Raw genomic sequence first — 20,576 nt, forward strand, 5'->3', positions numbered from 1 at the left:
ATGGAGGAATAAATTAAGCACAAACTCTCTACGGCGCACTTTGTGGTCTGTACCTGTGTAACTTGTGAAGTACTCTTCAAGTGATCCAGGATTATTGAATTTAACGGCCGAAACGCGTCATGACCAAGAGCAGTGAGAACCGAAAATAAATTTCGTTTTGCCACCTAAGAGGAGTTCGTGTCATTTCCTGGTGGAGTGATTGTTGCAACATATATATATATATATATATATACTTTCCCACAGCGGTTCAAAAGTCCGGTTTGCCAGGCGCTTCAAAAAGGTGCGTCGCCACCCTCGCGGTTTGAACCAAAACCGCTAAACATGCCACAATTTCCTTCTGAAAGAAAAATAGGGTCTCACTCCAGTTCGTGTAGATTAATTTATTCTTGAATCATTTGCAAGTCAGCAAAAAGCCACACAGGTCCCTACCAACGCGTTTCGGTATTCACAAAATACCTTGTTCACGGTGTGCTAGCGACCTCACCTGCACTAAAGAACAATACTAATCCTGCTTTCAAAATGTTTAAAAGCAGCCATGTCCTCCTTCGTTGGAAACATTGCAAATTGCTTACTTCTCCTCCTACCCCGTTTCTGACCCTGTCCCCTCCTCCCCCTTTGCAGATGTCACCTATCGAAATGGCCCTTCTCACCTGTGAAATTCAAAATAATATAACATACTGATCAGGTTGCGATTCCTTTTGCAGTTTTAATTTCATATGCTTGGATATCTACCTTTTTATATGCCTTTTACAAACCTAGGGTTTTAAAACTTTACTGACTAGAATCTCAAACCTTCTATCTTCGTGCAGTGCTTCCATTCAATGAGAAGGCTATTGAGGGGCTAGTTTTATACATGTCATCAGAAAAATGAGTGGGGATAATTATGGCTCTGGCTTCATGCAGCATATTGTTTGTAAACAAAAGCACTCCTACTTTTTATCAGTAAAGAGAAATAAGAAATACATTTTAAAAGCGGGACACATGTTTAAAAAATAATAATTACAAATTCTCCGTTTGTCAAGCTGCTTTCCATCTTTCTTTTTAATTCCCTGCAACATCGGGGTGTCAGCAACCCAGCAACTCTTTCCAGCTGGTAGTAAGACCGATTTCCCTCCCTCACGTTAACCCAGGTGGATGACATGCCTGGTCCTAATATACAGGGGGTGTCCTCTCTCTAGGTTGGTGACTGAATGGAGTCTGGTATCTAACTGGTAGTGCATGCTGGCATCTCCTACATTTAGTGCAATTGGTGGTAGAATTTCTTTTTAGCTTTGGCAGTCCCTTGGTTTGTTCACGCTTGAAACATCCGATTCCCCAAAAGACAAATCTCTGGACTCAGTATGACCTTACCACAGGGCAGCAATGTCCGATTGGTCAGTCAGTGTATCTGATGTCCGTATGGTCAGCACTAAGTGGGTAGGTTCTGCAGACAATGTAGTACGAATGGAGAGTAGGCACAGAGGACAGGCTTTGTGGTGAGTGCAGCAGGGATGCACGGGGGAGGAATCCCAGAAGCCAGTTTTTACAGTCGCAGTAGTGGGAATGTGGACTTAGTAGAGACCAGGATCATCAGCACGTGCGTCAGTCACTGGAGTAGAGAGGCTAGGCGATGTAGTTGGTGCAGGAAGGGAGAGAAGCAGCGATGCCAGGTGGTGTTGTCTGTGTAGATGACCGCAAAACCAGCTTTTTTTCTCTTCAATTTAAAGCTCCTCCGAATATCAGCAGGGTCTAGCACCATCTTAAAGATGCCAGCAAAGTAAACAATTTTGACTATGCTCAATAAAACTGCCATCACTGTTGAGGCTCTGGTACACTTTGCAGAACATGTTCTCTATCTCATGACTGTTTAGTACTTTGCCTGGCCCTGTAATGACGATACGCCTGCCTTACCCCATGAGCGCATGCAAAATTTCTGTCCCTGTACAGCTTTTTCAGAGTCAAGGCTCAAATGTTGGTGTCCTACGTATACAGACAATCTTGCTATTTAAGGTTATTGCTTCTATGTCAGAAGTTCAGACTGGACAATTCAGCAACGCGCATGAGAAATGGGAATCTAGAAATGTTCTTGCTCCCCCTGACGTGTTTAATTGAAAAAATGTTCATAAACCTCAATCGCTTCCATATAGTTACCAGTCCGAATCTTCATACAGATGGCTTAGTTCGATCAGGTGCGATCTCCATGCCAGTTAACCTCCCCACTAAAATGTTGCAGTATATTCAATTTGTATTCATTGTCCTACCGTTGTTTAAATACCAAAAGAGTGCTCGGCAACTTTGTTATTAATATTTTCTCCGCTCCGCTGAGAAGACAGTTCTTGTAAATTACTACCAGATTCTTATTTGCCTTTGACCTTTTGCAGATACGAAGACTGGTGGCAAGAATGGCAAGAAAGAAGGTTCTTCGGGCAGCTCCTTCTTCACCTGGTTTATGGTTATCGCTCTGCTCGGAGTCTGGACGTCAGTGGCTGTGGTTTGGTTTGACCTTGTAGACTATGAAGAAGTTCTGGGTAAGAGACTTTTACTTTTTCTTTCGTCTCTTCGTATGATAGAAAGATTTGTAAACTCCACTGTCTTTAGTGTCCATTTTTAGGCATTTCCTTCTCACTCTCCTCAAACCCACATAGCCATTTTATTTAATGTTCATTGTAAACCATATACAGAATATAGGCTACACCACTGGACTCTACTAACCCAACAAACGCATGGTTCCAGTCTCAAACATTTTTCCATACTCTTGAATTTGAAAGTGCTACTGCAAGTGTTTGCAGTGTTCCCGGTGATTAGTATCCTCTACTTTGCCAGGATAGCCATATTTTTCAAGCCACAAGTTTAATTCTATTACATTTGCTATAATCAATATTTGGAAATTGCTGAATAAAACCATTGGTGACAACCCCGTTTCATATTTGCAAAGTTAATAATAAAGTCTGTTTCAAGGTTTCGAAGTCCAGCAATATGCTGCCAATTCCCTTGAGTGATAAAGCTGAATATATCACCACTAAGGGAATGTCGCAGATCGGATTCCTAACTTGATAGCCTTAATTCTCAACCTGCTGCAATTATCCCTATTACTTCTGTGTACTTTTTCAAAGTAGAAAAGGAGTTTATTACAAGTCCTAAAACTGTAGGTATTGCTTGATTTTTAAGCACAAGTAGAAAATTAAACTTTTGTTGTAGCATTACATTCTGTAACCTTTTTCAATGTGGATAACTCACACTGCAATGAAAGTGCTGAATTAATGCTTGCTTACAATGATTCAGTGTGTTCCAGATTATTTGACTCTACTTTAACACCCACATTTTAAGTGCCCCCTCAATACTGATCAGCTCATTCAACAGAAACAAAAATGTCATTCCTGGCTTCCCAAGGAAAACTTAGAGAATGGGCAGCAGATGGGCATCATACCCTTAAGATGGGTGGCTGACTCTAGGATTGGATGCCATTTGCCTTGTGTTGGCAAACTTGTGGCTAACATGAACTTGCAGTACTCTTCTTGTATCCTATTGGAGGCCTTACTGTACTACGCCATATGTTGTTCCAGTCTTTCAGAGCCATGTGGGTTTTGTATTTTGAATTCCTCAGATTTTTCATGCAGCCCTATTCAGTTACTTAAACTATTTCACTTTTTCGTTGACTTTGCTTTATAAATTTGTTTACAAACCTGTTAGGCTTTTCGTTATGGTTTATGTGCATTAAAGAAAAAAGATAGTGAAGGCACTATTGCAGCCAGTGGCTACTAGAACACACAGGGTGCCAGTGGCAAGTGAATTGCACTTTTCATAGCACATACGCCGGTTTGAGCATCCCAAGTAAAGAGACAATCCAATACAAAAGAGTGAGCAATATTTTGCAGCTTTTCATCCCCTCTTGTGCAGTAGCCTTATAGTTACCCTTCTCTGGTTATAACCAATTCATTTAGATCAGTTGTTTGAGGCATTGCTTAGCAGTGGTGTGTAGAACCTGCTAGCAGGTTAACACCATCTAACCATTTTCATGTTTTCTACATGGCAATCAACTGGGAAGTAAAGGAGATGAGTGGAGTAGTCCTGGTTCTAGAACGTGTGAACGTTTCAATGTAAACTCCTAATTCCTGTTTGGTGAAACATGCTTGCATGTTTTCAAGGTTCTTCAATTTAGGACGATTCATTAACCTGATTAAACTAATATACTGGATGTATGTATTTTAACAATACCTGCATCATCAGTGTTTTTTTTTATCCACATAGACACATTTTCAAAGCATTCGATTAAAAACAAAATTGAAACTATCGGTGAATATTCTAAGACATTCAGTGCTCTAATTTGCTTAGATCTCTATTCATGTGTTTATTATTCGTATATGCGTGGATCTGATGAAATCGTATTTTTACAGTTACCTTATTAAAACTAAAATGGAATATGTATAATGTGGTGCGGAAAATAACTGATTCATTTGCTTTCTTTAAGCCCCCCACTTTACGTTGCATATCTTAAGCGATTTTTTTTCACTCTGTTAATCTCACATGACCGTGTTTGTTTTGGTCTCGGCTCGAAGGCTGCACTTGCGCAGTCTCGATCCGAGATTTAATGACTTGGAGAAGAGGGGCTTGAACCCGCCCCTCTTCTCCCCTGTTCTCCATTGGCTGGCCTCTTGAATGCTGGCCAGCCATTGGAGAAGAGGTCCGTCACTCTGAACAGGCCCCGTCCTTTTCGGATTCGGGGGGGGAGTTTTTTTCAAGAAGTCTAATTATCTCCTCCAGCCAATGGCAAGAGGAGAGTAAAGGAAAACACGCCCCCGAATTCGAAACCGCCACTGCGTTTCTCCGAGGCATTTCTGCTTCGCCTCGGAGAAAGGCAGTGGTGTGCTTGTTCCCTCTTGTCTTGGTTTCCTCCTCAAACCCCCCAGAAGTTGGCCGCCTCGGTGTTTAGAAGCTGCCTGCGGGGTCCAGGTGGGGAATTACAGCCCCAAAAAAAAATCAAGACCTGCAACGTTTCCGTTTAAAAAAAATATTATTCTGCTGTTATCGGGTGTTCCGTTTCCTTCGTAGCCATTGGCTCGCTTACGCTCTCCGATTTAAAATGAAAACCAGTTTTTCTCGTGCAGAGTTGAGCCCTCGGTACACGTCCCAGCCCCTGGTTCCTTCAACGCCTTTGTATTGATTCCCTGCAGCCGGGCGCAGCAACTCCACCACACGGCGGCTATCTTGTGAGGAGACTGGGTGGAGCGCGAGCGCCCGGGGGAGAAGGAATGCCGTTGTTTTAGTGCTTTCTTGTCCAGCAAAATGCGACCTTACCGGCGTGAGCACCATTCAGAGGGGGCACCATTGCCAATAATTCCTCGCCTCGGAGAAAGGCGGCGGTGTTCGGCTGCTGCTCTTGTCTCCTCCCCCCGTGTTGTTATGAATACTATTTACATTGTATAGTAGTTCCTTGCACTTGGAGATTGATCTATTCGATACTTGTGCATTTCTCATTTTAATAGGATTCAATTTCTGTTTTGTGTCCACTTATCACTCTCTTACTAACCATCACGCACAAGATGTGTTTCTAGTTATATTTTGTATATGGGCACAATTTTTGGCTCAGTGCATACTTATTCACTCACTATTCTGACCTCACGGCTACACCTGTAACTAGGATTAGTTAGTTTATTTTTGCTTTGACTAGTCCATTTCAAGATGGCGGCCGTTTGTGAATATGTGCCAGGGACTGCCTTTTTTTCCAATGTACACTTGCATACTTGGATTCGGTCTTTTTGGGGTTTCATGATTATATTGGATCCATATTAGGACCCACCCGCGTTAGTGTTTATTCAGTATGTTCATTTTTTATTGAGATGATCTGGGAAATTCTACATTATCGGCATTAGTATGTGTCTTTCAACCGGCAACCTGGGAATTATCAGTAATAGCTCATAACCTCTCTCCCCTATAAGATGGCGCCTTTTTTGGTTACACTAGTCCGCCTTTTATTTCCATTTTTTGGTCGCATGCGCACTTGCAACCACGTGACTGTCGTGGTTTGTCCTGCCTATTTCAAGCTAGCGTGTTTGACCCCAACTACAGTTTACTGGCGAGCGTTATCACGCGCGGTGACTTCTATGACACCTTGGGAATTTATGAGGTGAGTCCTTGGGCGTCTTCATATGTACACAACATTTGATACGTTTTATATACGGGGTCTCGTTTGTCTACTGATGATATAATTTATAAATTTGCAGGACTTGACGCATCATGATCGGATGTTTGTTTTCCGACCTTACTTCTGGTCATTATACACTTGCCCGTTATAGGAGGTGAGTGTTACGAGGCATGCCAGTTGACTTGAATAGCATAGGTATACACTAGACATTAGGTTGTGTTTATTTCATGTTGTGCACTGTTTCCCTGCAGTTTGCTCCATTTTGAGTTATATGTTTGGCACACATCATTCGCATTAGTGATCATTGCTCAGTGTAACTTTAATAATATTTCGGGTGAGTTACACTATTCACGGAGAGTAGTCTTGCTTCGCATGCTCATTATCTGACACACTCGTGCATAGCTTTACTTATTGCTGACACTCTCACTGTATGCTTGAAACTTGTAGTTTCTTTATATGAGAAGCAGAAGGACGAGCAGCAATACAAAGGACAGGATAAGGGTTCCTGTGTTCGCTGACCAATCGCCCCCACTATGGCCACCTCAGAAACCTTTCAGATAATCTGTCAATTTTTATTAGTCATTTATTTTTTAAATGCTTAATTTTTAGTGATAAATGCAAAGATCTAGAAACGACGGTGCCACTTCTGTTTTGGCTCCCAAGATCTGTGTATGTGTCTAGATCTATGCGTGTGTGTGTGTGGTTCTGTATGTGTGTGTGGTTCTGTATGTGTGTGTGTGTGGTTCTGTATGTGTGTGTGTGTGTGTGTGGTTCTGTATGTGTGTGTGTGTGGCTCTGTATGTGTGTGTGGCTCTGTATGTGTGTGTGTGGCTCTGTATGTGTGGGTGGCTGTGTGTGTGTGTGTGTGGGAGGCTGTGTGTGTGTGTATATGTGTGTGCCTCTGTGTGTGTGTGTGTGTGTGTGTGTGTGTGTGTGTGTGTGTGTGTGTGTGTGTGTGTGTGTGGCTCTGTGTGGGTGGCTTTTTTTTTTATAGGTGGCTCTATGCGTGGGTGGCTCTGTCTGTGTGTGGGTAACTGTGTGTGTAGGTGGCTCTGTGTGGGTGGCTCTATTTGTGTGTGGGTTGCTCTATGTGAATAGCTCTGTGTAGGTGGCTCTGTGTGTGTGGGTGGCTTTGTGTGTGTGGCTCTGTGTGGGTGCAAATGCAATAGGTCTCGCATCTGAGAGAGATTAAGCTATTGACATTGTAAATAACAATGCCGTTTCTTTAAATGTTTTAAAAACAAAAACATAAACAAATAATGTCATGAGCAATGCCAATAGCTCTAACTTTAACAATGCTGAGACCATTGCATTGTAAATGCTTGTTTTGGAAGCTGGGGTGATGTCAGCTCCTTGGTGTTTATGTTGTTATCACAGTGGTTATTGGGTCTTCTATGAAAACATTTGATGTGAGAAGGATGAGCAACTGTCACGTTGCAAATAAGTATTTACATTGTGCACCTATATGCTGTACGTATTCATAGTAATGTAGAATTTAAAATATTTACCTGATTGTCCTGCTTGCCTGCTTGGAACTACAATTTGTGGGCAACACGAACACAGTGCATCTTTAGCTGAAAGCAAGCTAGCGGCTCTCTGGTCACATTTTTTTCATTTTTACTACACACGTGATTCTGCTTATCCCACTGATCCCGAAGGTCTTGTGTGGGAGTAGATGATTCTGGTTTCCTTGTTTTCCTGCTTGTCTTCCAATAACTACAGATTGTGTGCAGTGCTGACTTGGAGGGCACTGAACACAGTGTTGTCACAGGTTGGACATAGGATTTCATCTCTCTTAGACGCAGAGAGGGAAGGGTGCCCCTTTCTCCTTTCAGAAAGCTGCACTTTTTCACCAGGTTGTAACAGGTGTTACAGCTGGCCTGAACTCTATAAAGTAGTGCCTGTCGGCATAAGGAGGGAAATAAAGCACAAAAACCTCAAAAATGCAGGTTCCTAATTGTAGGACGGTTCTTTCAAGGTTATGTTTTGGATATGGTAAAGACCTGTCCCAGAGCACAATTGGCAGGCCTAGCACAGAGCTAAAGTAAGATCAGGACTGGTGCGGAGCAGAAGCGAAGGCTCAAACTGCAGAAGAAAGTTTGAGGTGTTTCAACCTACTGGCACACTCTTCAGAGTCTTTGTATATAACGGTATAACAGGAAAGGGCTGGACTCTGAACAAAAACCATCTGACAAGATGGGCCTGTCTTAAAGACCTACTGCAATGGTAATGATGATTGGTAGCCATCTTGGAATGACGTCTTGCTAAAGAAGAGCTGTACTGCAGTGTCCCGTTTAGAACCATGCACATTGCTGTTGAAGAACCATATTGTGTTGCCACTGAGCTAGTTGCAAGGCCCAGAGGACTGATTGAACTGCTACTAAAGCTTTTTCCTTAAGTACCAAGCTCTCCACATCTTCAGACCACCCATCGATCGAACCAGCAGTTGTGACTTCAAAGCAAGGGATTCATTTTCGGATAGAGAATAGATGGCCAAATAATATTACTATTACTGTATCTCAGTTAATCACAGTTGAGCCAAAATCCGTGACACATGTGTCGGCTCCTCTGACCCACTCACCTCCTTTAAGTACTCAGTCTTATCTCCTCTGCTATGGATCTGCTTGCTAAAAAGACCAATTCCACTGCTTAGACCATCACTTTTTTTTACGTACTGAAGGCACCATACAATATACGTCATCTGACAGCACTGAATGTAAAAAATAAACCGCAGATATCTATTGTTCATGCAAAGCTAAATGATCAGTGCATATCTGATAACATGAGAGGCCTTGACTGCGGATCTTTAAGTTCCATCCTCACCATGCTCTGGTATTTAATTGACCAACTTTCTGATACAGACTGGTGACTTCTCAAATATTTAGTTTAAATGACCGTTTATCTATAGCTAAACCATTTACCTTAATGGCACTGCAGAACTCTAGTGCCTGTTTTAGGTATTGTGTTACTACCTGCCTCCCATTGCCAATTTCATAGCAAACCCCTACCACACTTACATCCTGAAGATGTTAACATCTTGACATAAATGCATACATTTAAGATTTTCACAAATGTCTCTGATAGCTACTTTAATTAGCTCCATTGAAGAAGAGGATTTGGCACACAATTCTGCTGGGTTTATATACAAAGTGCTTGAAACTTCACTTTGAGCCCAAGAAGAACCTGTTAACAACTTCATAAGGTGCTCTGCACTTTGCTCTCACTTCCTTAACTGAAGTGTAAAAGTCTGAATCGAGCAAGCAATATGTGCTACATGAGAAAGTACTTAAAGCTATTACTGTAAATGCAAGACCATGCATACAACATTGGACACCTTATTACTTGACTGAACACAAAACACAATACAAGCAATGAGGGCCACAAACACGGAAACCTGGGTTTGAGGGCAATTGACATGTGCATCCCCAGAACACTACCAACCGCTATTTCTAAGCAAGCAGATGATCAAAACCACAGAATCCATAGCCTGAATATGATCCTAGGGCTGCCCTGGATATTCCAGAAACAAACGTTCTGTGATACAGTTATGGATGAAAACAAAGTAAATCGGTGCCTACCTGTTTCAAGCAAAAAAAAGAAAAACAAATTACAAGAAAGTGCTGGCATCACTTCTAGACAAAAGCGTGATGGTGTTTCCTTTGGACAAAAAACCCATACCTGGAAAGAAATGTATATGAAATTCAGTACTAAACTGCAGTACATGCTGATGGAAAGCAAGGTGGCCATAAATTTGCTGGCATCCATCTCAAATGTTACAACAAGCATCGATAGGAGTACAGTTGAGAAAAATCAGGGGCCATTCCTGTAAAGATGTTCACCACCTGCCTTAATCTTCTTTCACCCTGGAGGGGGGTGGTGTAGAAATACACTCCTAATAATATCAATCTTCTTGGCAGCCTTGAAAAACTCTTAAATTAATCTCGTCAAAGTACTCCAAATATTACAATTTGGTGCTTTAGTTAAGAGTAATTCCTTTCAGTAATATTAAACTATTGTCTGGTTAAGAGTTCATCATCTAACATTCAATTTAAAAATGCTACCTTCAAGGGACTTTGTTTTAACTTGGTGCTTCATTATATAGCTTGTCAGATCAGTGTGCCCTGAAAAAGCACATCTACATGCTGTTTGCTATTGCCTTCCCCTAATCTCAAACAATTTAACTTTAATCAGCTGCATTCTGCTTTTTTGAGGGAATGCACACCTCTTCAGTCTTAGTTACCGTTCATGTATTATTCGGTTTCTGTACTGCTGTTGGATTGTTGGATTATAATTGTCCCAGCACACCTACGGCTAAGTCCGCACCCACTACCATGCAAATGTTAGATGAGACCTTTGTTCTGGACTATATAATGTTTACTAGCATCCTTCATCACCAATGGGAGCTTTTACCTCAACAGATTCTCATTGCCTAACTTAGCGTTGCATTGATGGACTCAACCAGCATATGAGCTTTGCGGCATTCACATTTGTGAATATTGCTTTCTTCACATGCTCTATTAATTTTGAAATCATTGCTCATGAGGAGTAACCATCAATATAATTAGATGGTCTGTTTGAGATTTCACCTAAATATCTTGCCAGAAGTGCTAACTGAGACGGAGGTATTGATAGATAATGCATGATGCAGAAGGACTAATCTAAAGAAAGTTGTGTGTATATCAGCAATGATAATTACAGATGAGGTTGACAAATCTTGTCAAATCAAATGGTGCACATTCTTTAGATAAGCTTTATACATTGCTTGCACAAATCTCCCCTGTTATGAAGAAAGGTAATAGTATGTATATCACTTGCTACTAAAAAGTGCAGAATTACTGGTATGATTATGAAGTAAGGGATATCCACAAATATAAATGAAGGAACACAAGGAAGCTGAAGAGCAGTGTACGGCCTATATCCAAATTACTTCACGTGAAATTAAGAAAGATAAACAAATACTCTAGAATATGATTAAAAAAGTGGAATAGTTCTGCAGTTATTAGAAAATAGAAAGCAAAGATGGGTGCCCTTGACAATAAAGGCCTTGGACAATATTAATCCTTGTTACCAAGGTTCTCTAAGAACTTTTCCATTTGGAAATTGAATGAACTTCTTTCATACAATTACAGCTGATTAAAATATGGCGATCCTTTGCTGCCGCAGGTTTTCATGGCCATACCAAGAATTTAATTAAAGCCGACCCAATATGGTAGGCTAGTATTTTATCTCACTTTTTTTTTTTTTTATTCCATCCTGAAGTGAGTTTTTCTGCCTCCATTGTGGGTTGATCCTCTTCTAGTGCCTATTTTGAAGAAATGTAACCAAATTAACCCTGCAGACTATAGTATCATTGCAGTTCTATCATAGCAGTAAAACATTTAGAAAATTTATTTTTGAGGATAGCAGACAGGTAATTGAAGGCTGTGGCACTAGAGTGCTACTGTGACAGTTTTATTGTCCGAATATGTCCACTGTACACAGTGCAAGGATGCTTGCCAGCCGATAAAGTATTGGTGTGTGGCGCAGTGCCACTTAATTGCATTTATTTTGGCATGTGCTGATCTCTGCTATGGAAAAAAAAATAACTTTGGGATTGCTGTAAAAACTTGGTTGCCATGCTATCAGATTCACATTGACATACTTTGGCTAGATTATCGTCAGACCCTGCCTTTCAATCACAAATTTCAAATAAATCAGGTGTTCGGCAAGGGTGTCTGCTTACCCTGATTTTGTTCAACATATACTTGTCTGATCTTGACTCTGGTCTCTAGCTAGTGGACAACTTTCTCCTGTGTTAGGAGATTGTAAAATGTATGCCCATATTGTTCAGATGGTCTCTTCATCCGTGACCATTCTGCAGTCATACGCCACCACACTCTAGACATCTTACATAATGAGGAGTTTCAAACTGGTTATCCATTAATCAGCAATGAGTTGGCTAATGTTATTTGGTGGAAGTACCAGTTCTATCTCATTACATGTTGGAGAGCATAATTTGATAAACTGATTTATATTGATAATCTGAGTGCTCATTTGAACTCCAATCTGCAGTAGCAGATTTAAATATATCTAAAAAGAATGCTTTAGATACTTTTTGTAATGCCTGGCATTCATCCGGTGGTTTATATGGAGATTTCTCTTTGCACCTTCTTATTAACATTTTATTTGGCAAAAAGCTGTTGGTTTACCTGCTTACGGGGTCTCTTTTTGAGGGTCCCAAAAAATTAACTCCTTCTGGGATAGACGAAGTGGAAACTACTAGGTCTTTAACTGAACGCTAGTAGAACTTCTACCGCAAGAGCTAGCTGATTAGATAAGTTGGGTGAATGCTTTAGCTGGTACTTTTGCTGGACCTTGCATTGTCAATCATGCTTCTGTTAACACTCTACAGTGTGGTATTTGGAAAAACCCACAGAATACCATAAACGGAAGCTATCCTCATGTCAAATTCTGCATCAGATGGATAAGTTACTTACAGCCTGACCTAGCCTTAGTCAATTCCATTATGACCAGTATCCTATTCAGATAAATGCTGAAAGGGACAATAAATTCTAAACGTAATGAAGCATGCTAATGTTATATAGTCAACCAGCGTATGGCAAATGGTCACAGAAACGTATCGGGTTTCGTTTTAGACATCTTATTACTTTGAATCATTGGGGCATATGAAAGCTTCTCCTGGCTTTATTATTTTGTGGTAAAATATTGGGACAATTATATTTTTTCACTGTAGTTTGAGTGCTCATTTTAGATTATGGAATCAGCACTTTTCCTATTTTCGATAAAGTTCTTTTATGCAAATCTGTTTAATGAGGAATTGTAAGCAATGACAATATTATTTTATTTCTTGTATGTTGATGTTTCTGTTGAATTGAATTTCTAGTGATAAACCATGATATGACACATGTTTTAGCCTCAAATAAACTATCCGTTTTAAATGGATTTCTCGGATGCCCCATGCTGCATTTATCACTTAATGTTTTGGAGGTCCAGCACTGCATGGCTAATAACCGCCTATAATCAGACACTTTTCAGAATGTTAATATTGTTCCATGGCACCCCTGTGTGCTGCATATGCGGAATCCACTCTGTAAAAAGCAATAGGTTTCACTTCTGTCCCAGGTGTAAATCTAATTCTAGATTGGGGCAGCCCTATTTAACTTTTAGTACTAGATTCAGATAAATGTTAAAAGGGGCAACTTAACTGTAGCTAGATTTTTGTTTTAGTTTTAAGTAGAGAAAAAGTAGAAACCGAAAAAAGTCAATCTTTCAGTCATGTAACATGAGTGCTGTAGACAATCGTTATCAGGGCAGGGACTAGATAACAAAGGGCAACCACTGTATCCTAAAGAGATCAACCTAGAAAGATCATGTTCTTACTTCATACTAACGTTAGTATGGTGGAGCTGAATATGTGGACCGATCTGTGGCAGTACCATAGTTTTTTCAGTTCAGCAGTTTTTCACGGAAGGTAGGGTGTATAAATCTAACTCTGGGTTCGCCCACTGATTATACTACAGAGGGGTTTAATGTCTTCATCGTTAGACACAGACTAGTCATGGTAATTAGCTTTGGATCCTCCAGGGAGGTTAGACACATACTTGCCAAATGAATTCAGTTGTTCATTTATTTTCCTGGGTTCATTAGGTTGTTACACTAAGACAGTATAAAAAAGCGTACATGGATGCGAAAACCAATGCCTGTGTCCCTTAAGTCTCCAATATTGATGCCAATAAGCTTTCTTTATAAGGCACAAACATGCTGTGTGCTGTTTTGTCTACAATTGTCCTAATTTAAATTTCAAGTGCTCAAATAGCTACATTTAGTGACTGCAGGCTGTCTTCCTTGGCCAGTGTGAAGAAATCTATAAGCTATACTAAATCTCATTAGCTGCGTCCAATAAAGTTAGAGCACAGTGTGCATCGTCATTGGTAGCTGCACCCTGAACAATATTGGTGCAAGTTTATACTGGTTGCAGAAGCCTCTCTGATTTATTTGATGGTAGGTAACGTTTCTCGTGTGGTGTTTTTGGTTCCAGGCCCAAAATGTTTATAGTGTAAATGTTTCTTTGTTGTATTGTATTTTGCATCGTATTTGACTGTGTTAGGACATAACAATTAGAAAATATTTCTCTTTTCTAAACTCATAAATAACAGTTTTCATGTTTTTATTGTGCATGCAGCCAAAGCAAAGGATTTCCGATATAACTTATCAGAGGTACTTCAAGGTAGGATATTGGAGACCTACTCAATCATTTCAGACTTCTTTCATACTCCTTTTTGCCTTACACTGAAACTGTGCCTTCCTCAAACAAATACTGTTTCTCATCTTTAAAACTCTCTCTTTTGCAAATGGCAGCATGGTGCCCACTCTATTTTCAAATTTGTTATACTGACTCTTAGCAGGGATTATGATCTAAGGTTCCAAATTCTGAGTAATCCCCTTGTTCTTCATTCTGCATCTAATCTCTCAGGCTTCCAAGGGCTACATATACTGATCTTGCTTTTGATATTTCTTTTTGGTATGGTGATGGGCAACTGAAATCTACCGCTTTATTTGTATCTTGATCATGGGCAGAGGGAATAATTCAAATTGGTCTGTGCTTGTTTGGCTTTCTGTTTGAGTTACATGGTATTTTTTTATGCAATATACAGACTGAAGTAATGAAATGAATGGACTCGCAGTTGCCTTCTTTAGGTCCATAAACCTTGTCAGCTACTCTGCAGGGGTGTAACGCAAGCCTGTGTGGCTCCAATCCTTCAGGGGCCTCCAGATCCTTCAGGTCAACCGCCCAACGCCAAAGAATATTCCGCCCAATACTAATTAATATTTGTGAGATATGTGAGACTCTGGGTCCCCTGTTCACATTCTGCAGGTGGGCCGCATCATTTTATGTTATGTCACTGCTATACTGGTTCTTTACCCCTAATAAGTACATAGAACAGGGATTACATGGAGGAGCGGATAAACTGAAGGGAGTACTCTGCGGTTTGTTTTCGTTCAGTTAATACTTTAAATGTGGAAGCAATGGGCATATTCTCACATGCAGTCTATAAACATGACACACTTTAAAAGACCATATGCGATCCTGAACATCTGCGGTCTTTTTCTCTTTAAATTTGCCTAAAACTGAGTTCTTCCTCCTGTTTTTGTTTTCAAGTTCCAACTCCAGATTGAACCACTTAATAATCAGTTTGCTTGCTTCACCAGCTCCCTCTCCACCAAAGTCAGGCCTCTGGGCGTCTTCATTCAAAGAATTCAAGACCAAATCCTGGACAGGTTGTAACCGAATCTTAAATACCCTTCCTCCCAACTCGTACCTTCTACGCTGCAGCACAAGCACTTTTTCATTTGCACGTTGATTAAGGAAAAGCCCTGCTGCTAGCCCCTTTGGTGGCGAGTGCAGGAATGACCATATCTGCCCATTCCACAAGGGAGGTCGCTGGCTCCTAATCTTGGCACACGTCGTGTCAATTAATTTGTCATTTGTAGGGGCAGGCGAATAGCAAATCAAATTATCTAGATAAACTCTTTCTGGACGCAACCGCAGTAGATGCCTCCCAAACCTAATGGAAATCCCAGAGTTAAAAAAAAAAAAAGACGGAAAAAACAAACCCTCTTGTGTTATGCCTCAATAGTCTGGAATTAACTGTTTGCCACACAAGCATATTGTAAAGTAACTCCACCACACAAAAACCTGCCCGCTTTGTGTCACCGGTAGAGGGTTATGGTGCAATGAGAACAAAGTTCAGCAATGTGGAAATCCAAATTCGAATGGATAAGATATTGGTGGTGTTGTCCACAGCATATGCTGCTGAAAATGGAGGCATAGGTGAAGCTTTAAGCACAGCCACAAAAGAGGTATGCGATTTAAAGAAAAAAAAGGTTTACAATATGAAAGGCGTACTATAGAGGCAAATTATACAAACCATGCTACTGGAAAATACGTGGTTCCCTAAACCCAGTCAAGCTAGGGCCTTCCAAGCTGCCTGCCTCAATGCTATTACATCTGCATAGATTAGGTTGTCTAGATTCTTGTGTAATGGAGTCTGGCACCCCAATCCCCTTTGAGATTTGTGTGAAACTGGGGACACGTGTGTCAATTCTTCATTTTGATTGAACCACACACACTTGAGTCCAGAATCTAACATGTCTTTGCCTAGAGATACTAACTCCCTAGCGTCCACCTATCCTATCCCCTTCATTCTTTGCAAATGTATCATTAAAAACGGGTGAAACGTGATATGAGCCATCCACTTAAGTATTTTTGTTGAGAGGACATGTCACTCTTCCATGAAGGCAACTCTTTTCCTTTGACAAGTAAAACGCCTAAAATAAAGCAAGCATTGGCAAAAACAGGTCCGATCTTGGAAGCTGTGCAACGTTTTTTCTTTCTTTTTTGCATGCCTATGAAACGTTTTAAAGTGAAAAAGTAAAAATGCCATCGTCTAAAAGTGCTGTGCTTATGTTTCATGGGGGGAAAATGAACCATGGGCTAGTTAACCAGCCTTGGCACATAAGTACACTCCTTTTCAAGCAGCTGTGCACGTGTAATCTGGAAAAGTGCCATCACTGACCATACAAGGCAGAAAATGGCTGAAATGTGCTGACCCAGTGCCCTATGCTGTACGCTGTGATGGACGGAGGCAAATTATGAATGACCTTTGAACACACCAATAGATGAAGATGGCAGTCTGAAAGCCACCCCATTTATTTATTATTTTTGTTTGTTAAAGCTTTCTCTAGACCAAAACTCATAAATGTCATGGGGGCAAAAAAAGTGATGGGGAATGTGTCCTGCCTAATTTCAGCAATCCTGTCCGCAACAGGAAACCTTGTCACACACAATCAATGTAAGATGTAGGTTGTGCTTGAAAAGGAAAGAGTGTGAATATTCATAGAAAACACCTCATGGCCATATAACATCTAACATCATGGATAGATGGGCTGACGTTCCAAACACTTGCATTTTCAGTGTTTCTCTATCGTGCCTGTCCGCTCATCACTGTTCAACCAGCTCCTCTTCTTCTTCTTCTTCTTCTTCTTTTTTTCATCATTGAAGTTGTTTTATATTTGTTGAGTTACTACTACACCAAGGGATTTATTTGGCAACATCTGTGCCAAAAACAGACGTTGTCTCCTTTCAGCATTCACAAGAGCTTTGCTGCAATGAAGAGAGGGGCAGGAGGTAGAAGCTCTTGTAAGGGGATTGCCCCTCTCGGGCTGAAAGAGGAATGGTACAAGTGTGTCAACCTCGAAACACCCTCGTAAAAGAGTGAATTTCAGAATGGCACCATCAGCCCAGAGCTGCACCCAGTTTGTAGCTCTGCCACTGCTACAGTCGGTCTAAGGTGTATTTTCTTGGGTCCTGAGGAGCACTGGAGTAAAGCTTCGTCACATTGTTGATACTCCTGTTTAATGTTGATCATGCTTGGTCTTAAAATTGTACTGCAACTCCACTTTCCATGATGAGATTAAGCTATTTTTTAATACGTAATCTTCAATGGCCTACTTACGCTGATCTTCAGATATGGCATATAGCTTTTGTAATTAACAGAGCAGAATGTCACTTAAGTCGTCCTCATTGCTGTGGTATCATGCTACTGTGTTAGTTAATAATAGGCACGTTTGTTATTTGTTACATAGTCTTGTCAATGAAGATATGTGGTACAAACATGGAAGACGGGTTTCTTCCTTTGTTAGTAAATTTCACTGCAGATATTGTCATTTCAACTTTTCATTCATTGAAAACCACTGGGAAGAGATGAACAGAACTATAAGGAGCGACACCCCATAGTGCTTTTTCCTGCTGAAATCAGCCTTGGCCCCTGTGTAGTTTCTCAGTAAAATTATATGTTTTTTTTTTGCTGGGCTTTCAAGGAGTAGGTGTTGCATGGAACAATTGTCATCTTTCCGAAACAGTTTTCCCTCGATTCCGCGAATATGCTTCTATAATCAAGGACTTTAAGGCATGTGTCCTTTTATCTAACGAGTGGAGGGGACCTAAATCTCTGCTGCATTTTAACAGTGTGAATGCCTGTTTGTGAATGTCCGACACACCGTTTTTGGTATCATCCTTTCTCCATCTCCATCTGCATTGTAGTAATGCCCATGCCTCACAGACTCTGCTTCTCAGATTGAGTAATCTGTGGCTGAACACACCTTTGGTCACTGGCCTGTGACATTGAAACCAGGTCACCTCCTGGCAGTCTTTTTTAAGCTTTCTGAACTTACTGAAGAATTGCTTTCAGAATGTGAGATTATTTTTTTAAAATACATTTACATAAAAAATGTTCATTGATTTGCCCTATACCCACAGTGTGTGGTCTCTCTGTAGGCAAAGGTTACCAGACCGTAGGGTACGCACTACTATGTGGCCACTTCCAGTGGCTCTTTAGAAGATGGGAAAGATGGGCTGGCCAAGCGCTTTGCCTTCAATGGCAGTCCTAAGATTCCATAGACCGATCTTTGAAATCAAGAGTAGTGAGCCATGCCAATACGCCAGCTTAAAAAAAAAAAAAATACAACCTGGGTTACCTTGTGTAGTCCAGGCCAAGTATTGCTTCGGATTTCACTCCTATGCAGGGTTGATTGGGCATCCATCCAGTTCTTTCCTAGAGCCATTACCATTCAGTACATCTTTATCATGAAAATTACTCTGACATTACATCCTTGTCCTGAAGGAGGTTAAAATAGTGCAAACATTCTTTTTAGTGCCTGTTCTTTCTTGGCTAGAAATACACAGATCCTTATACTCCACCACCTGAACATCAGGGGCCGTATTATGGAAACTGTCCCAGGAGGAAGGGGGGGCTTTGATATTACAAAAGGAGCCTCATACGCTTGTGTGGCCCCCTCTGTAATACTGATAGTGCTGGTGCAGATGTAATGCCAGCACTATCTCAAAAGTGCGTTCCCTCATTTGCATGGGGTTGTGGCCGCATGCAAATGTGGGAATCACTTTGCCTCTGCACTCGCGCCGTATTATGGACAAGGGCGCAGAGAGGCAAACATTAAAAGGTGATGTATTTTCAGAGCGCCCGCCACCGCACAACATCTCCTTGCATGCGGGTGCAGCCACTCACTGCGCCCCTCTTTCATTATAGGGCACCCGTTCCCTGTTTGCGCCCGGTTCAACTGTTTTGAGGCGTGCTGTCACACAATCGGGGAAAGTAGCTAAATATGGGCCTAGATTGATCAATCACTCTTGAGGAACAGCCTTACTTTGGTAGGCATGGCTGTTTGTGCTTGTGTATCCAGCTCAGTTAACCTGATACTTTGCAGTTCTATGCCAAGCAGAGGTTACATACAAGATCTAGACTTGTTCGCATTGACAAGCGATCATAGGCTTTTATTCCTAGTAATTCTGCTTGCTGGAGGGAATGGGAGGAGCAAATGAGAGCTGGGATTTCTTAATTTTTTCAAAAGCTCTTGGTTCTTAATGCATTCCATCTGATATTCCATAATTTTCAATGTCTGCAAAATTACTCTGCCATGACCTTTCTCTGTTAAAACCTATGTCATTGTTCTGGTCCCACTTCCAGGTATCATATGCCCATGACAAACTGCCTGGTGGCAAAAGATCTATTGGGAGCTTACCAAGAACTTGCACTGGGCTATACAGCCTGCCCATTGCTTACCATTAGTTGCCTTTATTGCCACTCTTATTTGCTTGCTTGCTTATTCAGTGGATTTCCGTGTCCCATCGTGTCCATCTTTTGTGTTTCTCTTTCCTGGAGCATAACCTTTTTACCATATTTTTGTTTGGCTGACTTTTGGTGCTCCACTTGTCAGTTTGAGGAGCTACTTTTTTCATTTGGTTAAGCATTTCATGAGAGAGCATATATTTTCCAGCTCTCTGCCTTGTGCGCTCCTCCCCCGCCAAATACTTGCACTCCTTGTGACTCTGTCGTGTGCTGCTCCGTATAGTGTTTTTTTCCATGCATGTGTATACAATCAGAATCAAGCAGGCATGCGCCTATAAAACGCCAGCCTTGTCATCACACTTTTTTTTTGGTTTTTTTTTTTGGACTGATGCCTCGTTGCCAAAAGGTTTTGACAAAGGCGAGACCCATTGGCTTTGATAATGCTTGTTTTTTTATGTTGTGCAAAACAATAGTTTGCGTACACCCTAGAAATGGGATTTATTTGTGAACAAATCCATTAATAAAATACCAAACAAACAGGTAACGCTTGTCCATCAATGTGATCTTATTGAAAGAGATGGGATCTGTGATTCATCAGAGCTATGAAGCGCTAAATAAATTTAATTTCAAATCTGTGCACTGCATTTAATGACCTTGTTCCTCCACCCTTCCTCTAGGCAAGCTTGGAGTCTATGATGCTGATGGAGACGGGGATTTCGATGTGGATGATGCCAAGATTTTGCTAGGCAAGTATAGTTTTCCCGTTTTCTATGCCTACATGTTTTTTTTTTTTTTTTTTTAGTTTAGAT

General features: G+C 41.0%; 1 protein-coding gene across 8 annotated transcripts in view; it reads left to right on the forward strand.

Annotated features, from left to right (window-relative positions):
• Positions 1 to 20,576, forward strand: part of ASPH (aspartate beta-hydroxylase) — a 675,802-nt gene that overhangs the window by 72,498 nt on the left and 582,728 nt on the right. For 5 of the 8 annotated variants that reach the window (XM_085605545.1, XM_085605551.1, XM_085605546.1 and 2 more), the window contains 3 exons: positions 2,361 to 2,507; positions 14,304 to 14,348; positions 20,445 to 20,513. In XM_085605545.1, the coding sequence (XP_085461671.1) occupies positions 2,361 to 2,507; positions 14,304 to 14,348; positions 20,445 to 20,513 (261 nt within the window). The remainder of the gene's footprint in view (positions 1 to 2,360; positions 2,508 to 14,303; positions 14,349 to 20,444; positions 20,514 to 20,576) is intronic. The other 3 variants (XM_085605548.1, XM_085605552.1, XM_085605549.1) reach the window with 1 other exon arrangement.

This window comes from Triturus cristatus, chromosome 5_1 (genome assembly GCF_964204655.1).
Source record: "Triturus cristatus chromosome 5_1, aTriCri1.1, whole genome shotgun sequence".
Classification (NCBI taxonomy): Eukaryota; Metazoa; Chordata; class Amphibia; order Caudata; family Salamandridae; genus Triturus; species Triturus cristatus.